The 19,778-nt window shown below is 42.4% G+C and overlaps 1 protein-coding gene across 1 annotated transcript in view; it reads left to right on the top strand.

Annotated features, from left to right (window-relative positions):
- FAM83F (family with sequence similarity 83, member F) overlaps nt 1-16,942 on the top strand; it is a gene marked incomplete at its 5' end in the record, with an annotated part of 17,920 nt that extends 978 nt beyond the window's left edge. Inside the window, 4 exons of the mRNA XM_009887167.1 lie at nt 3,041-3,208; nt 10,779-10,900; nt 11,478-12,190; nt 16,878-16,942. Of these exons, the coding sequence (XP_009885469.1) occupies nt 3,041-3,208; nt 10,779-10,900; nt 11,478-12,190; nt 16,878-16,942 (1,068 nt within the window). The remainder of the gene's footprint in view (nt 1-3,040; nt 3,209-10,778; nt 10,901-11,477; nt 12,191-16,877) is intronic.
- Nucleotides 16,943-19,778: the final 2,836 nt, after the last annotated feature.

Raw genomic sequence — 19,778 nt, 5'->3', positions numbered from 1 at the left:
TTGCTGCTTTCTGTTTTTTTCTGCTTTCTAATTCAGCAGTTATTTCCTCCTCCACCTGCGCCCCCACCCCAGCAGACACTATACACACAACCTTTGCAGACTTGTTGAAACCAAATCTGCTGGAAACCACAAAAAAACTTTCCAGAGAGGCATTAATCCAGCGTGTGATCTCCTCAGCTCCCTGCTCGGAGAAATACGTGCACGCCCCATAGTCCTGCTCAGCCACTGGTGTGATCAGTCGTTTAGAAAGGCCAGAAGCTGTAAAATGCTTACACTCCGATTTAGTGCAACTTCACATCCTCCTTGCGCTGCTGCAAATGCCTCTACAGGCTGCGCAAGGACTAGGAAACTTTGCTCTTTTTGATAGCTGTGCCTGGCACCTACAAGTAATTAATTCCTTTGTAGATTTTTATTTTTTCACTGACTGGACGAACTGTGCCCCTCCCAGCCCAAAGGTGGTTTTGTGTTTAATAGCCATTTAAGTGTTTAATGGTCCTTTTCGTAGATAACTATGCCTATTGTGTTCAGTTGAGCTTGCCCTGGCAAAAAAAAATCTCCAGGTAGCAGGTTTTTATTCAGTAGATGAGAGTAGGTTTTAGTTGTTTGGGGTTTTTTGGGGGTGAGGGCAGGGGGGCCTAAACAGACACTAGTAATATGTGGCACATGTCTGTGGGTGGCTTATCATCAGTGTTTTACAAACATGTTAATTAAGCTACCTTGCCGCAATGAGATTGGCAAGTTAATGCTTGCCAATGTCTAAATACCTATGAAGAGCTAGGCACACCTATGGGCCCTATAGATAAGTTGGAATCCATAGAATAGGTAGAGGAATGGGGAAAACCTCCTGCAGGGCTAGACACTCATGCTCTGACTTGCTGTATGTGGGAACACTCCTAGGCAATCTTGACAGATCACCAGCTGTGGCAGGGGTTTGAGAAGACTAACATACCAGCAGTGGGGTTGCCCATCTCAGATTTTGCTGGCTTGGAAGTGCCATGTGCGAGGCAGCTCATCTGCTTTTCATACAGGACTGCAGTTGTCATGGATTTAGTCCACAGCCTTGCAAAGAAGCTTGAACTGAACCAGGGCCCCAAAGCCTGGAGGTAAACATCCTTCGTATTGCAAGGCCAGTACTAGCAATTAATGGTTTGTCCAGGATGTGGTGTAATTTCTGCAGTCATTGGACTCATTGCAAATGGAGGGGATGGAAAGAAAACAAATTCATACTTCTGCTATCTGTTTTTGATCAATTCCCTATGTGGATGTTCTTACTTCAAATTAATATTATCTGGCATCCTTGCTTCTAAATAACTACATCCATACCACAGTGTGTGGAGGGGAGAGGAAGTATAACAGGCCTGAATTAATGCATGAAGTCTTCATACCTTTAATTATAATCTGTCTGTATATGAAGTTGTTCAGCAATAAAGTTGCACAAGTTCACTGTATTTTAATTTTCAGAGGTTCTAGTAACATTCCCTTCATCCTGCTGCTTTGTGCTGGGAAGCATGAACCAAGGCAGGACCTTGAAATACACTTCTGCCTAGCAGGAGGGACTTACTATTAGTTTATAATGTAGCTCCACTATAGTTCACCTGTATCAGGATCGTACATGTTAATGATGAGCGTAAACACAACGTCAGCTCTTTTTTTATTTTTTCTAACAAAGAAAAGCTTATGTTGACAGAAGGAGCCTGACAGAGCAGATGTGTTGGTTGTTGTTGGCCGTACAAGCAGAGACTCAGCAAACAGTAGGGTATATTTACTGTGGCTGGCATCACTTTGCCAAACGCAATTTGGTCAAGGGCATTTTTCAAAGGAAAGAGGTATCTGGTGAGAATTATTCCCCCTTCCATAGAGGTCTCCTGCAACTTGAGCTGCACCTCTTCTAAACTTCAACGGAAGAAATTCCTTCTGTTCAATCCAGTCTTCGGCTCCATTCACACGTGTATGTGCCGTCCCCAGCCCAGCTTGACTCATCACTGTGACCCCAGCACCTGGGAAGTTAAAATTTAGGGACCTATATTCCCAGCATATGGTCAGCATGAGAGATCTGACCTGGTAAGCTGATGTTTCCTAGCGGGACTAGGAAAACAGTACTTCCCTTCATTCACAGCCTTCCAAATGTTGGGGAGAATAACTTTTTTCAGGCAGAAAAGTTAATTGCTATTTCTAATGGTGTAAAAGATACAGAAAGGGAGGGAAAGGCGAAACATGTAAGATCAGCATTCAAGTTGCCCATAACCTTCTTGGTTTTGTTGTTACTCATCCCATGAATGTTCAGGCTTGTCTGTCACGTCAGTGCAACCTTTTGTTTTTATGTAAAATCCATGCCTGGAAAGAGGGATTAGTTTTATACCAGAAAAAAATTGTACATGTGAAAGAGGGAATAATCATTTTTCCTCCAAATCTTGAACATACACTCCAGTCCCTTCCTGAAAAATACAAGGTGTTTATGTTTGAGCTCCATAAGACATTCCTCGGGAAGCCAGCCCTGAGAGCAGACTTCTCACAGGGAATTGGGAAAAAAGGAAAATAAAATTCTTGTTGTCTGTACTATGCACCATGGCTGAGGATTCAGGCTCTAATTCCTCTGCACATTCATTCTTCCATTACTCACCTTCTAATTAAGTGTTAGAGCTGTGTTTTTCACTCTTTTTTTTCAGCCTATTTTCAGTGTTCTTCTTTCTGTAAGTGGATCCTTACAGAGGCAACAAAAGTTTCACAATACAGAGGAAAAACTAGGTATTTGGCTCTGGCATTCCTCAGGCTGCTGAAATAAGCCATCTTCCACTGGAAGAAGAACTCTCAAAGGCGTTTATTAATTTCCTTCCAAAGTGCAGCAGGAGCCATACCAGAAAATTACAAGATTATTGGTAGTGCTTGGGCATGTAAATCCTTGTACTTTTGTCTCCCCTATATCCTCCTCCCCCATATTCTGGTATCAGTGCTCTCCTTTATTTTGCACAAGTGTAATGGGCCACCCTTTCAGTTTCTACTGTTTTATTCAGTTGTCTGTCTGCTGTCTTCTTTTTTCCAGATTATTGCAGTGGTCATGGATATATTTACAGACCGGGACATCTTCCGCGATATTGTCGATGCAGCGTATAAGCGCTGGATCCCCGTCTATATAATCCTAGATGAGGAGGGTGTGAAGCTGTTCCTGGAAATGTGCAGATGCCTTGACCTCAGTGACTTGCAGATCCGGGTAAGATATTCAATACTGAACCATTACCTCCTGCAGGTCAGTGGCCTTTTTCAGTTGTAATGAATCTTGGAACTCACTTGGACACGCAAACATCTCTTTCTCCCTACAAGTCATATCACAGCACTTAGACAGGGGTTGATGAAATATAGAGGGATAAGAGAGTGGCTTGTTAATACAAAAGGAAATATTTGTATTTTTTGCCTTTCACCTGAGGCAGGGGTCTATGTAGTTTCTTGGTTCTTGTGGCCTAAAAATTCTTGTTTGGGAAGAAAATTGTCGGAGGAAATTCCTGTGGGTCTCCTATGCAAGGATTCAAACTAGAGTCCAGAGTAGCTCTTTGAGTTGCTGTCTGCATGGATCCCAGTTACAGGACACATATACTCTGTGAAATCAAGACTCTCCTGTTCAGCAGTGATCATCTGGGAGTGAATGCGCTTGTGGTCTTCCTTTGCCTGAGAACACAAGGGATTGGGGAGCGTAGCTGTTCCCCAGTTCCATATCAAAGTATGCCTTCACATAGTGCATACATCACAGCAGAGTAGTCAGTCTAGCTTGGCTGGCAGAAATAGTCTCAGTAGGATCTCATTCCATTACATACAGACTGAAATCCTCTGTGTGTTTATAGTTAGTATTGTTTTCCTTGCTTTTTTTCATGTTTTTTAGTCACTGTCACTACTACAGACTTGTTCCAAATCCTGAAAAAGTTGCTAGGTTGGAAACAACTTACAGGATGCAAGACTCACTCCTCTTGTGATCCAACTTTTCTTCTGAGCAGTGAAAAAACCAAAAAAAGTGCCTTTTTGCCTGGAGGAAGGGCAGATCTTCCATAAACACTTAATTAAGAGTTAAAAAAAAAAAACACAAAAAAACCAAAAAACAAACCAAAACTCAAAAAGCTCTGAAGGTTTTAGAGGCTCATATTAACCATTTTAGGAGAACTATCTTAAATCTGGATGAAAATGACTTGCATATATCTGAACAGTGCTCCTGTGAACTACCACTCTGCTCGGAGTTTCTGGACTTCTCCATCAAAAAAGACATCCAGCCGAGTAGTTTTCTCATCTTTCTCCGAAACAGAGATGGAAGTTTCTTTCCTCTGGTGTCTTTGAAAGCAAGACACAGCCATCATTATAATAGACCCGTTTCAGGCTTCATGGGTATTCTGTGGCCTAGCTCAAGTCTCTTTGGTACAAAACTGTGAAATCACAGCAGTAGTTCCATTTGCTCCAGTACCTGTTTTACGGTACTTTTCTTACAATGTTATCATGGGCAGGAATGATGACTTCAGTACTGCATATTTTAACTCTGGGATAGAGTGAATGAAAAGATGCCCTGGTGTTTTAGAAAAAGTTGCAATGCTATTGGAGAGGTGAGTTGCTTTTTGTCTGCCTTCTCCGTCATTAAACAGTAAGCAGTCCCCTTCTGCTCTTCCTCTTACCTCTTTCTACATAGGTATCTACACAAACTTTACACTCCAAAACCAGTCATCACAGTGGCATTCTACAGTAGTGACTAGGTCCTGCAGCAGACTAGTTGCGTTGCAAGGTCACCTTTTCCAAAGAGGCAGAGTTCGAATTGGTGCCATCAAAGGCAGGAGAAAACTCTTCTGTGTCCCTTCTGTGCTTCCCTTCTTTCACAGCGGCCCTTGCTATGTTTCTCATTAGACTCCTTCAGCTGAAAACAGTCCAAATACAAGCTGAGCTGAAGGAGGTCCACTGAGAAGAACTTTTTAACATCCTTCTTTGACCTGGTTGTTCATGCCTCTGCAGAGCTCCAGCCCAGAGAGTGCCGTCCTTCAAATTTTTCCTCTCGTTTTTTCCCAGCCATCTCATACTGTGTCTGAAATTCCTCTTAAGCTTGTTGTATTCCTTTTCCAGTATGGCTAAGGGTTTAGTTAGTCTTGTTAAGGTCAATGCAGTTTATTCCTGTCTATGGTACTATGGAAGGATTGGGAAGAGTCTTCCTGTAAGGGGAAACAGGTCATTTACCTCTCAAGGAAGATGGCCTCTTATTATCCTGGCCAAGGCTGCCTTGGATGTATCTGTGCTGCTTCTTGGGACAGTATGACAGAAGAAATCATACAGTGATTCCCCCAGCAGCAGGCTTTAGATACCCACGGAGTCTCAAGCAAGGTTTAGTCTTCTCCTGGAAGACCCCTCCCCACCCCCACCTCATTGATCTAATGCGTCTCGGGTTGTTTTTAACTTTTAGTGCTGAAGACCCAGATTTGAAGCAAGAAAGCAAGCTGGTCCTCTGGTTTTGTTCAGGCAGAATCATTTTGTCCCCATTGCTTGATCCCAGAGGATGTTGGAATTGCTGAGAAAGAACAGGAAACTCTAGTGCAGTTAACTTTATCATTCAACCATTTCTTATTTATGATATGTCTTCCTCTTAACATCTGCTTTGATGTCTGAGTTTGTTCTACAGATTTTTAGCAACAAAATTCTTTCCTTCCACCGTCTTTCTGTGTAACCATTTTGCTTGCTTCTAAAATATTTTAACCAGTGGGCCGCAGCTTATCAGCAAAGGAATTGCATACTCTTCCTTCCTACCCTTCTTCTCACCTTTCCTTTGGAAGACTTGTGCAAGATTTACAGGATGGCTTTTTCTCAGAAAGTTTCAGCAATTTGGGAGGTAACTTCAAGTTTTAGAGGCAAGTTCTGATCCCAAGGAAAGACAGAGACAGACGACACACTACGGTGTGCTGTCATTGCTGCAGGGTCAGGGTGCTTATTCTGTCTTCTGTCATCACCAGATGCTCGGATTGTTCTGTGATTCCTGCCCTTTTGTTTCCATTGCCCTGTTCATCCAATGCAGAGTGGTCCTAACACAACGGTCCTAACACAGGGAGATTTACTGTTAACACTGGATTTTGCCCTTTGTCTACATACAGTGCTGGGCGTTTTCACAAAATTCCTGGCTATTGTGTCATTTTGAGATGACAGGGTATTATGATCTGCTGGCAGTCTCACAGGAGGAAAACTGCTATAGGAAGACAGTATCTCACTCTGCAAAGACAAAACGTTCTTTACTGACTCCAAGCATGAAATGAGAAAAACTCATTTTTTGTCTGAAGGCCAGAGATCACTAGAAATGCATTTAAATTCAACCATCAGCACGTTCATCCTGGGATGTTGGTAAGAGTGTGTCTTTTGTGTATGAGTCGTATGGCTTCCTGAGCCTACAGGACATCATTTGCCAGACTTCTGTTCTGTTTGACACAGGAGTGTTCTTTGGAGATCACAATGAATCAGAGTTCTCATAGATATAAAATTCATAGTCCCATAAACAGTCGTCTTTTTATTGACCCGAGGGTGAGTGTTCTCACCAGTTTTTAATGAGTTCTCTTTCTCCCCATGCTTATGCTAACCAAGACCCCAGTGACAGACACTCCTGATCAAAGACAGGGAGTTCACCTGGAGCTCCAAGCAAGCCCAGGGAATGAGTTATCTGCAGGAAGTTCACCTTCATGCTAATTTTTACATTCATTTTCTCAACATTGAAGGAGTTGCCTCACTCCAGGAATTGTTAAAAGTTTCTGCCTAAGAAATTTTTGAAGTTTCATTTCAGGATTTCATGTCTCTACTTCTGAGCTTTCCTCATCCAATCCTAACTCAAGTAAGGGAGAAGCTGAATGTAATGTGATGCAGTGCTGCTGGTTTGTTAATTATCTATTAGAGAATTCTTCTAGGCTGCTTGTGACCTTTTGAAAATGGGGGCTTACAAGGCTCTCTTTTTGCAAATTCCCAAATAAGTGATACTCAGTAATGACCTTGGCAGGCCAGGTCCAGCTACCTGCATTCCGTCCCATTCTACTTGAATACCTGCAAGTTTTGCTATTTTGTTAACAAGCATAACTTTTTCAAAACTGTTCAGGACAAACACAGAGGATGATTCCACAATATTTCCCTGCATTACTTGGTGGCTGCTTCCATATTGTGGCTGCTTATGTGTCCCTGTGTAAGATAAGCACCTACCACCCATCCCTCTGACTTAGAGATCTGATCATCAGAAATGAGAACCTTGCAGACCATGAATAAGAAAGATTCCTTGTCTGTTGTTACTGTGGTCCTGTCCACACAAACCCCATATCTGTCCTCCTCTTTCCATCCAGGATTTCAGAGTGTGAAATAATGGGCATGTGGGGCCTCCCCCTCACCCTTGTGCTCCAGTGAAGCGGTAGTACAAGAAAACAGAGCACAAGAGCTACCTCAGCAGATACTATTGACTGAAGAGATCTGATTTTTCCAGGAGCAACAGAAAGCGAATCTCTACATGTTGAAAAAACACAGTCAATGTAAGGGACTGTTGAATAACTGTCATCTATCAGCTGCTACTTTGGTCTGTTGCCTCTCCTTCATCTGTTTTGAATCTGTTATTTTATAGAAGTCGTTCATGCCATCCATCCCAACTTGAAATAAAGATCCCTGCTTGCTTTGCAACTTATATATCAGTTGTTGTTCTAAGAGGGATGGTATACGCAGGACTCCCTGGTGGTACTCACAATGCTAGCCTTTAGGGTCTGTCTTGTGTTTCCCCCTACTCAACCCCAGCCTGTGAGCACTGCTGCTCAGGTCTGTCAGGGGACAACTAAGTGTCAGTCACAACACAACCAATTACTGACTTTCTAAACTGGGTCTAATTTAACTTTCTGTGGATTCAGGGTGAGGTTTAAAAGTGTATCACAATAAAGCAAGAAAGACTGATTCATTCACTGTCTGTATCAGGATGCTCTATCAGGTTTGAGTGTTACCAGTCCATATTAAGTTGCTGCCAGGGAGACGTTAGTCACTGCTTGTGATGAGGAATGGTGCAAGCCTGTGTAAAGGAAATGTGGAAATTTAACACAGACTGCAGCGGCTTCCATAAGCCAGGATATGACAAATCTTAAGCAGGCTTCTGCAAGAATACAGATCTGGAGGGGTCACTTCTGTCTTGTGAGCTAACTGGTCCCCTACCCAAAATATTTGTTACTACTGTAACATTAGTGTGTGTCCCCCTCCTCCTCAATTGCTGCAATCTCACTCCTTTTATATTTGTCTTTCCTCTTTTGTTGTTGTGTAGTTTTCAGTACGTCAACCCAGGCTTGTTCCTCCTCTGTACAGCTTGATATATCAGTCTACAAATGCTCCAAGATCCTTCAAGGCAGAAAATATTATACAAATAACCTGTTAAGTGCCTCGATATTTATATGACTTTGTGCTTGTTTTCTGCATTTCAAGATGTATTTATGCACTCCTGTGCCTACTTTGTTCAAGGAGGTTTATGTGTTCAGCTGTTTGGTTCTATCCCCGCTGCACTTTTCTAAGTGTTACGTGGAGCTCAGTTACTGCAGAAATTCAAATGTGCTTTCTTTCCACCAAAAGAAGGTGATATAACATACAAACACAATAAAGTCAACACTGGTTACATGCTAAGAAACTTTCTGCTCACACAGGCTGGTACTTCTTGATTCCCAAAGGTGCATGACATGTCAGAGCTGTTGACTGATTTGAAGAACGGAGATCCTTCTTGACACTTGCAGTCAATATTCCATTGGATGAATTCGGCAAATCTTACATCTAACTTTACTCAGCAAGGAAAAAAATATTTCAGGTGATCAGCCAGCCAACTACAAATGTTATTCTAAATACTGGAAAGGGCACCCTTTCTCCTGTGCTCTACTCAACCTGCATTCAGCATCCCACACATATGACTCACTGCTAGGCCTTGGGCAAGTCACTTCATCTTTTTCTCTCTCAGACTCTTTGTCTTTAAAACAGGGTAATAATACTTTCAGCAGTGTTGGGAGCATTAATTAGCTAATGCCCACACAGGACTCCAGACAGATCAAGCAGCAGATGAATGCAAAATAGTAGTATCATCAGTTACTGTTAGTCAGAATTTGTACTGGCACTGCTGTATTTTAGTGGGGAAAATAGGAACAGGTTCAAAAGGTAAGAGTTATATTCAGAAAACTGTTTTTGAAATAAATCTGCATTCTTATAATCACTCGTTCCTGCATGCTGATTTCTGTAGCTTATCAATATTTAAGCTGTTGGTGGGGTTTAGAATAATAGGACTTAGGTCTTCGTGGGATCTGAGGATATGCTTGCATTAGCCAAATCCTCATGATTCTTCTGCTCTGCAGATGGGCGAAGAATGAAGCAAAGGTGAATTGACTTTCCCAGAACATCACAGGGAATAGTGTCAGAACTGTGATTACATTCGGGACTATCTGAATCCCAACCCTGGATTTATTACTCCAGATCACAATACCTTTAACTTTTCATTGTTAAAGAATTCTTACAGAAACAGATAGTGGAATGAAGAAAATGGTCTAAATTTGTGTGTCAGAGCAACAAGATAATTTGTTCTAAACTTATACTGACAGTCAATGCTTTTGGGTTTTGGTTTTGGTTTTTTTTTTCATGTTGGACAGTACATGTACCTGTTTGGCAATTCAGCCTCATGCAGCCAGGACCCATGAGCAGAGTAACACTGAGTCCAGTGTGCAAATACGTTCTTATACTATGTGCGGGCACACATCTGTTGTAGAAAATCATGTAACCTTAAATCTCTGTTTTCTCTGTCCCTGGTAGTGCTTTGTTTTATTATTTGTAGGTTTGCTGGCGAAAGGGTACGAGACGGGAGGTTTGGGGAGAGGTATTATCTTTTTCTAACTCCTGTTCATTTCATGAAAGGTTTTTCCTTCCTCTTCAGAAATTGTTCTTTGCTGAAAGTAGAGACTCTTATCCTACTCCTTTTGCTCACAGTTCTGTGTTTTTCCACTCTCTGTTGAACAGTGAGAAATATGGGTGGACACTGTAACTGTTTGGGGTTCTTAGCAAAATGATAAATGTCAGGGTCCTCCTTTTGTTATAACAGACAGAAAACATCTATGTTTTGAACAACAGAACTGTTTCCTCCTTTCTTCTGTCATAATTAATTTTTCCAGTCTTCTAATTTGCCCAGTTTTGTCAAATCATGTGTTGTTGTGATCAGAACACAAGCACAAAAAGAACCTAATGTAGATCTGTCTCATACGTTACCCTCCAAGTAACTGTGTCCTTTGGACTGCACAGGTGTTGCAAAGTTCCTTGGTTTTGTGGTCCTGCTAGTGTAATCTGGAGAAGAGCTCATGAGTGCTTATTCCAAGGGATCAGAATTCAGAGAGCACAGATGTGACTCAGAGCTTTCTCTGATTCATTCCCCTGAACTGGGCTGGGCCTTCTGAGCTACAGCACAGGGCTGGAGATGGGGGATTATTTGATTTTGAAAGCATTGTCTTGCCAGTAGGCTAAGATGAATAGCTGAAGACAGCAGGCAGGGTTACAAAGATGCTGACCTATTGGGACAGGGCTATGAACTGATGGAGGGGCGCAACTTGCATAGACAGGATGACCACAGGTCTTACGGCACTATGCTTTCCTTTCTGCAGCCCTTCTGATTTCTGGTGGCTGATACAAAATGAGCTGTAGTCCCAGAAGTAGTGAAATAATGTGAGTGACATGTTAAGATTTGGAGCTGGCAATTATTTAATTCTCTGCCCTATTTATTGTGACATTTTCTCTTTTCACCTCCCTGTTAGAATATCCGCATACGTTCTGTGACAGGAGTTGGGTTCTACATGCCAGCAGGGAAGATCAGAGGCACATTGGCATCCCGATTCCTGATGGTGGATGGTGAAAAGGTGGCCACTGGATCATACAGGTGGGTTGCTTTTGCTTAATGCAAAGCCACATTCTTTGTGTAAAGAATGGCTTGTGGCTTTGCTTGAGAGTCTTCTTCCCATGTCATCGCCTTTCTTATCCTAGCCTCCATAATCTGTTTGGCATCTGTAGAAATTGGGGTGGGATGACAGAGAAGGTGGCATAAAGCACAAGTTGCTCCTGGGTGAAGGGAACATGCCCATGCTAGTGGACCATTTTAGTGGGCTAGCGATAGTTCCACACTGCATTGGGTGGTGGCCTGCAAGGATCAGCCACTGTGCTCAGTTCTCTTTAGTGAGGTTTTCAGTCTGGAGCCTTCTGTTCATGCAGTGCTGCTTTTATAAAAGGGTAAACTGTCATTCAGAGTTTTAGGGCCTTTTCTTCTGGATATGGTCTGCATGCCTAATGAAGCACAATAATAAAGAGCTTCACGTATCTATCCTGACCCATCTCGGCAAGGACATATGGACAAATAGTGCAATGCTACATATTCCCATGTAATGCCTTAGATATTGTTAGGTGGGCTGGGTCAAGTATACACCCAAAAATCTAATGTCGGTTCTGTTTCCTACTCTTAGCTTCACATGGAGTTCATCCCACATTGACAGAAACATCCTGCTAGTCTTGACAGGACAGCACGTGGAGATGTTTGACGTTGAGTTTCGTGAACTCTACGCCATCTCAGAGGAAGTTAATTTCTACAAGGAGCTGGGTATTGCTAACCCATTCCTTCTCGGAATTGGGAAGCCAGGCCTTCATTCCTCCACTGTGGCTCGGAAGTTCATTAATCCCAAGTATGGTTTAGTGGCAGGAGGAACCCGTGGTGATATGCTGCTCTGGGCTTCACGACATAGGCAGGATAATCAGGGGAACATGGAAAAGGAGGAAACAAGTGAGTCAAAGAAACGGTTAAATCAGTTTCTGAATGACTTAGTCACATTGGAGCAAGAATTCCCAGAAATTGATCCACCTCTGGAGAACTTGAACAAGCTGAATCGGAGCCCTCAGAAACTGTTCTCCCGGCTCCAGATGGACCTGAAAAATAAATCCAAATCCAGAGAATCTATTCGCGATGCAAAGAAAGAAGAAGCACAGGCAAATTCAAAGCAAGGAAAACGGTTTGCCAGTGGGCTTTTCAGTCGCAAGGCCAAACGGTCTCCAGGCTCAAGCATTGAGGCCAATTCTTTTGCCAGTGAAGGACATTCAGGAGAAGACCTTGGGAACATGAAACTGGAATATGAGCGGCTCAGCATTGGCCATGCCAGCGTTCGGAGCACTGGGGGCAACTCAGGTAAAACCTCTTCTACCAGCATATTCTGCTTACGCGTCACTTAGTTCTGAGTTTGGTTGATTGGTGCAAACATACTCAACTTAGGCACCCGTGAATAGATCCTGTTATTTCCTTTACATTGAAATGAGCAGGATCAAAGAAGAGTAGAAGTTGTATCAAATAAAGCGTAACTCCGAAGGCAATTTAATGCCAGTCTTATTTTAAGGTTGGTACTTCTCATGTAAATGTTTTCTGATACTTCTCAGCAAGCCAGTATGGGGCAAAGGGAGACAAAGATGAATGTCTCCTTGTGTAAAACAAGTTGCCTGTGCAGTTCTTGAAGTGCACTGCCCTAACAGCACTATGTTCAGTGTTATAGTGGGTAGCATCGTGCAGACAGATTACCAGTGTAACCCCTCCTTTCCTCATTTGGGTTTAGTCAAGTGTGTTTACTGTGGCAAGGTTACTGGTGGAGAAGAGTGGAAAATGTGTTTATGTTGAGGTGAGGGGGCAAGGAGTGGAGGACAGGGTGGAAGTCTCTTTAATTTGCTCCTTTATTACCTTCTGAAATGGGGAAGAAGGTCATGAAAATAGAAGCTATGGAGAAGTACTAGATCTCAACTTTTCTTTCTTTGCTAGCACACGACTGCTATTTTCACCAAGTCCTTCCAAGGCTTCATCCAGTTGAAGACACAAATGATAAAGATTTCTCCCAATTTATGGGTTCATAGCAAACTAACTAATGTTTTAGATGTTTTGTCAGATTCCAGTAGATCTATGGACTATTCAGCCTGGTTCTCATCCTCTCTCTGGGTGTCAATACATCCTGCGCCAGCAGGAAAATAAACTAGTTCCAGGGACAAAATTTCTCCTCAACTTGTCTGGCCAGTGACCATTCTGTGCTCTGATGAATGCGAAATGCAGGCATAGCGAGACTGAATTCCCTTGAGACTGCAATGATGTGAAATGGAAAGATATTCTCCGGAGACCAAAAAGAAAAGCAAGGTATTGGGCAGGTCAGCAATGGCAATTGATTAGATTCTTAGAAATATTTCTGGCTGAATGGACAGACTCAAAAATGCCAAATGAACACAAGAGAGGAACTGTAAGAAGGCATGGGTAGTTTATTTAAGACTATAGCAAAACCATTTTAGGATGCGCATTTGGCATTTGGGCAGGCAGAAGTAAACACTGGTCTAAAGAGGTCCTCTCTCCAAATCACTTTATGTCCTGAGCACAGACAGTATGTGCTGCTGGGTCCCATTCCTCAGAGCCAGGAAAAACAAAATCGGTGAAGAGCTATAGGGAAATGTATGGACATTGCCTCTTGGAGGAATGGACCTGAGGGCTTGCACTACCCTCTAGTGACAGAAGTAGAGAATTGTGTAATCTCTGATTTGTCAGCACTTTACAATATCAGAGATTCCCTATGTTTCTCACTGTCAACTGTTTTAAAGCAGACAACCCACCATTCCTGCAATGTCATGATGAAATTAGGCCCAGATTAAGGCACAAAAGAGATTGATGCCTCCAGTTGAACAATGGGGCACGACGCCCTTCTGGGGCATTGCACAGTCAGGGCAGCAGGGGTGTCCCTATCCCTTTTAACACAGTGGATCTGTGCCAGACAGTCTGATGCTTGGTCTGGACCATTTCCACAAAGACACTATCATGCTATTATGTTCAAGTCTTATTTATTGCCACTGCTACTTCCTGAGGGCTGCCACCTCTTTCAATAAAGGGGAAGGAAGAATTGAGAACAGGTGCAGGGAAGGCACAGACGTCCAGCACACCATCCTTCCCACTGTGCTCTTCCTGACCTGGTAAGTCTTTGCAAGGAGTCCATGCAAGTGGTTTTTTGTTTTATGCAAGTTGAGAATGCCCGTTCATGGTGGCAATGGGAGACTCCACAGCTTTTGAAGTATGGTGTAAGTAGACTTAGGTCATCTGGTGTTGTAAAAAGCTGGAAGAAGATCACTGCTTGTGTGTTGCTTTTGAATTGAATCACTGCTCTTGAGAGAAAGCTTCTCTAGTTTAGTGATCCCACAGTGGCATGTGAACAGAGATGGTAGAGGGCACATTAGAAAGATGGAAACTCACGAGAGGATGCTGCGGCTACTTGATCAGTGGGACATGCTTCATTAGGATTTAGTAAAAAATTCTTGAACATGGCTATGGAATAGAGTTCCAGCTTCAAGATAAAAATAGGAAGCACTTTGTTCTTGGGTAACTGTAGGACTGACTTAGTTTTGAAAGTTGTCTTTGAGCAGGTCTAGTAAAAACTGATGCTGTGATACTCTGGGTGACAGAAGGGAGGTAAGAAGTGGAAATGAAGGAGGGAGAAGGTGCTTGGTATGCAAGCAGGTTAGGATGCAATTATTCAGAGCTTCACAGTTTGAAATAGCTGCCCTTACCTTTTGTAAAGATTAAACAGCACACTTAAGCCCTGTGGACCTGCCTGTGCACACATCCTCCAAAGTCACTATTAATTCTGTAGTACCACAGAGACACATCCCACCTTGCAAATGCATAGAGAGACCAGATCCACACCCCAAGTAGTTCATAGAGTAATTGAAAGACATTATTCAAGCAGGCTAAAGGTCAGGTTCAGTCTTGTAGGAGCAAATGGTGATGAAGAGAATCCCAGCTGGGAAGGGAAGTGATGAAAATGCGTTCTGCGACAGAGTCTGAAAATCTGTCAGGGTATTTACATGCTAGAAAAGGATACCTACAAGTCAGAATTGGGAGTCTGGAAAATACAAGGGCTTCAAATAGTAATGTCCCAAACTAAGTGGCCCAGTTAACATCCTGAGGTGTTGTCCTAGCACACTGCACAGAGACTGTGCTTTGTCTTACAAAGCTTTCTTAAACCACACCATCAAATTGACACAACTCTTGAATATCACTGTTGCCTGCTTAGGAACACAAGAGCAGCAGCTCTGAACCTGACCAGAATCTTGTTAATTTTAAGCTGCTGACTGTGATCAGCAAAGACACTGATATCTGTGTGCAGTTTCTGGGAAATACTGAAAGGGTTTGAAAGCTGTATGTCTTTGGAAGGCACTGGCATTTTGTTTTCTCCCCTGCAAGACACAAAGTGATCAGTTATCACCATTTTTTTCAACTGAAGTGGGATCATGGACAGGCGGTAACTGGAATTTTCAGCATCTTTTCTAAAGAGAAAGAGGGGAATGTTGTTGGCTACATACAAGGAGGGTGTTTGCTCTAACTGTAGCAGGATCTGTAGAAAAAGGTCAGAAGACAGGAGTAGAAAGTGAGAAGAATAAAGGAGTTGGGAATAGAGATTAAGCAGAAGAGAACAGACGCTTTTGAAAGTAAACATGAGGGTCTTGAATGTGATACAGACAGGGAGGGGAACAGGGGTGGTGAGGAGATAGCAGTAATGGTGAACTGAGTAGTAACATACAGAATGGGTTAAAAGGGGGACGGGAGGTAGAATGAAATGCCATAGGGAGATGTGGGGAGGAGGCAGTAGCATATAGAGAAACCACAAAAGTGAGGGCAGGTTGCAGTGCAGCCTCTCACGTGGATATCGAGAAGTTGCAGTGTGGAAGAATGTGGAGAGAAGGAGGGGGAGAGGAGAGAGTTCTCTTCTCCATCACCTACAGATGAGGAAAACATTGATCAAATATCCACCAGCAAGAGAGTGACATGAAAAATTATTCACTCGAAGCCCAGTGTCAGAGGCAGTGCTTGGGCTGACAGCTCCCTTGTCTTAGCAAGGTTGAGACTTCTGAGTAGCACGTCACCATGACCTGTGGCAGTTTTCCGTCCCCATTCTCACCCTGTACTGGCCACTGGCTCTGACTGCTCGGTAGATGCACAAGTATCTTCCTTCTGTACAAATACATGAGTGGGGTCTGCTCTTGTTCAGAGTGACTGCAAGTCACATGGCAGTCCCTTTCAGTACATACTGCCCTGGGCTATGGGTCAGGTAAGCCTTGCTGAGCTCAGAGCACAGCAGAGTTCCCTCACTTGCAAAAGCCTCTGCAAACACACGTTAGTACAGTGCTTGAAAAAAATATGCTGGGGCATCCAGACCAACAGTTGGCTGTAATGAAGGAGATCAGACAGCAGTGCAAGCATTGAAAAGTACAGATAGATACTGGGAGCAGAAGGAATCCATGGAGTGGTCAATAAAAAAAACCTAAGATGATAAAAAATTGGGGCAGCATACTGTGCTAGTTAAGTGAGAGACCCTGAGGCCTCGGGATGTGTTTTGCAAAGGAACTGGTGGGAATACTGGCACTTGAGATGTTTAAAACAGGATGTGAAAAAACCTCTACTGAGAATATGTGTGGGGATCAAATGGATGAGATGTCCAGACTTTTTATTTTTTTTTTAAATCTCTCACTCTTTGGAAAACCTCCCACCCAAGTAATGGCCAGATTGTTTTTCATTGCCAACTGGGACCTGAGAATACCACTGAAGCTGGCCTGGGTACAGGCCAAAGCCTGGAAATACTTCTCCAGTGGTTTTCTCCACAGTATACTCTGAATTTGCTCGTATTTTAGTGTCTCTTCATTTCACAGTTGTAGGAAATAAAACCACAAGAGAGTGCAGAGTAATGTAGGTCTAACACAAGGTATATAGTAAATAACAAGAGAGGAATAAAGTGTGAGTCCAAACTTTATCCAGGTCTTATTTACTTAAGATTAACATTACTTTTAACTTCTTTTCATTCCAGGTAACCCGGGTCCAAACTCCACTACGAGCGATAAAAACAAACCATCTGCCTGTGTGTTATCTTGATTGGGAAGGATTATCTGGAGAACTGAGCACTGAACAAGCTGAAACAGTAACCTCTTGATTGATTTTGAACCTACAGCCACATCCTCACGCAGTGGTCTGTCAAGCCACTGCGCAGTCCTGGATGCACCTGGCACCCCCAGTTAAAGCACATTCACTGTGTGAAGCGTAGACTTTGGATGGTCGGTCCCTTAAATAAGGGTTAGTGATGAATGTATTAGTCCATATGTCTATGTGCACACATATTTTATATATAAAAACAACTGTGATGAGTGGTCTCAGAGCCCGCTCTGTGTCCAGATAAATGCAGGTGATTTTCTGACTTACTTGTGCTGCTACTTCAGTCTGTCTAGCTACAGACTCAGAATCACTGTGTTGCATTGTTTACTCTACTGCACTGCAGATATATATTGGTCTGACTGGCTGGAAGGCTAAATCCCATCGAAGTGGCAAATTCTGGGTGATATAAGAATGTTTACAGAGAGCATAACAATCCTTTGTCCACAAGGAGTCTTCCTGTAGATTCCTGTTGTCACACACACAGAAATGAGTGGTCAGGGAGAAGGGTTTAGCTAGCAGAGGCCAACAGATTAGTGTCTTAACTGTTTCATGTCATAAATGTAGCAGTTGAACAAAGTGATTTAGCAAGAATGTAGTAAAGAGAAAAAATGGAATTTAGGGGGATGCTTAACCTGCAGTTGAGACCGGGTCAGGAAAAATGCCTTTTAAGGAGACTGGGCAGGATCCAAGAGTTCACCAATACTTTACCATTCACAGAAACTGAATGATTAAGAAGCACGTCTTTAAGGGTTGAAAAAGGAAGCAGAGGAGGCATACAAGCTTTTCAAATGTTCCTTTTTTTTTTTGAAGTTAACCTTTCAAAACTCTAAATTGTGCCAAAATCGAGAGCTTTGATCCATAAGAAGTGCTGTATGCAATCATACCAAAGACCATCTAATCTGCTATCCTGTCTGTGAGGACAGCCAGTAACAGGTGATCACAGCAGCATAAAATATAAAGCTTGTACACAGAGGTCTTTCTTTGACACCGTTCCAGCAGTCTATGAACTTTCTGAACTGGCAGTTCCTTCTGGGCCTGGTCTTAATGAATGCACTTAGTTCCTTTTTAAAAATCCTTTTCTACTTTTGGCCTCCATGGTGTTCTGTGGCAATGAACCCTGAGTTCGTTGTGTATTATGAAAAAGAACTGTTTTCAAGCTGTTTTAATGGTTTTCTTGATGATTTCATTGAGTGACCCTAATTCTTTCACTGTCAGATGTAGTGATGACCACCCCTATTCCCTGTCTCCTTGCCACTTGTGGTTTTACAGACCTATATCATATGTGTCCTCAGTCATCACTTTTTCCAAGTTGCAGGTTCATGATATACGTAGCTATTCATTATATGAGACCTGTTTGACACCTCTGTCCTCTTGTTCACTGGCCACCTTCCAGTTCTACCCACTAACAGAGAAGAGAAGCGGGTTGTTTTTGTTTCTTTACTGTGTGGATTGATGGTTCACTTTGCTTTCTTGCCATCTAAATTACATACTCTGCTGTCGTAAATAAGCCCTCTTGTGATACCTAAGAAAAATAAATCCTAATAGTAAGTAGACACCTGAAAACTAACATACCTACTTCCCAAAAAACTATTCAGACATCAGAAAAACACAGGTTTAGTTTTCTTTCTTTTTGTTTAGAGAAACCATTTGGGTTTTTCACTGCACAAGGAATTCATAGCAAGGACAACTGCTGCACTCCCAACACAGAAAAAGCTGTTCCAAAGACTCTTCTAGGTGCTGGGTTGCAGTAGTGGTTGTTACACTGAAACAGCTGCCTGTAGTTGGTGATAAAATGTAATTGATTGATTGTTTGGTTAACTGCCTTTCCTGGAAGTGTATTCAACTTGAATGGTAAGCAGGTCTACTTTACTCTTGAGTTTACCCTGCAGAATGTCTTAAGATCATAAAATACTGAAGGTATTGTGCACTCTGTTAAATCTTCACTCAGTGGGTTAAATGCTTGCTACTCTATATAGCTATTCTATATAGCCTTCTGGGAACGAGCTGTAGTTTTACAGCTGGGTCTGTCAGCTCCTATTATCAGCAGTGTTTTATAAAATTGTTCCTGGTAAGGGGAGAAAAGAGGTATTTGAAATGACACCATCGCTTGGATGTAGAAGTAACTTAATACATGAGTTATCCTGTTGGCCTGAGGTGTACTGCTCGTGTGCCAAAACCTACTTGCTGTATGTTTGTAGAATTGTCTAAAATGGCTTGATTTCGCCATACTTCCATTATTCTCCAGATGTTTGTGAGATTTTTTTTTCTCTCCTTGTATTTATTTCACTTTGTTAACAGAGATCAGAGATAACTTCATCAGGCCAACATTGTTCCACTTTTTGTTCTGATAAGAACATTGTCATCTGGCCCTTCCCTATCCTCCCAGACTTTTAAAATATTTATTTATTTTTTAATTGTGCAATAAGTTAATTAACTAATTAGTACCATGTTGATATATATGGTCAGGTTTTCCAGGAAGTCCTCTATCTCTTTGTGTTTATGTCTTCATTGCTTTCATCTTGGGTAGAGTGACTTCACAAATAGCCTGAGAGGCTGATCTCGCTTGCCCTTCCTTTCCTTCTGTGCTTGCTTATTAACATGCTTTACTTTCTCTTTCCTATGGCAGATGTGAGTGCACTTTTCTTTAACCTTGTCAACTAACAAGATCTCCCTTCCAGTGAGAGTCTCATCTGTTGTCTTCTGTTTCGTTGCCACACCAGTTCCTGAATGAAAGGTGGTGTTCACGTGTTTTTAAATTCCTTCACCTGTCACGGAAGTC

This window comes from Charadrius vociferus, unplaced genomic scaffold (assembly GCF_000708025.1).
Source record: "Charadrius vociferus isolate BGI_N301 unplaced genomic scaffold, ASM70802v2 scaffold346, whole genome shotgun sequence".
In the NCBI taxonomy this organism is placed as follows: Eukaryota; Metazoa; Chordata; class Aves; order Charadriiformes; family Charadriidae; genus Charadrius; species Charadrius vociferus.
Note: the sequence above shows the minus strand (reverse complement) of the source record. Positions and strands in the feature narration are given on the sequence as shown.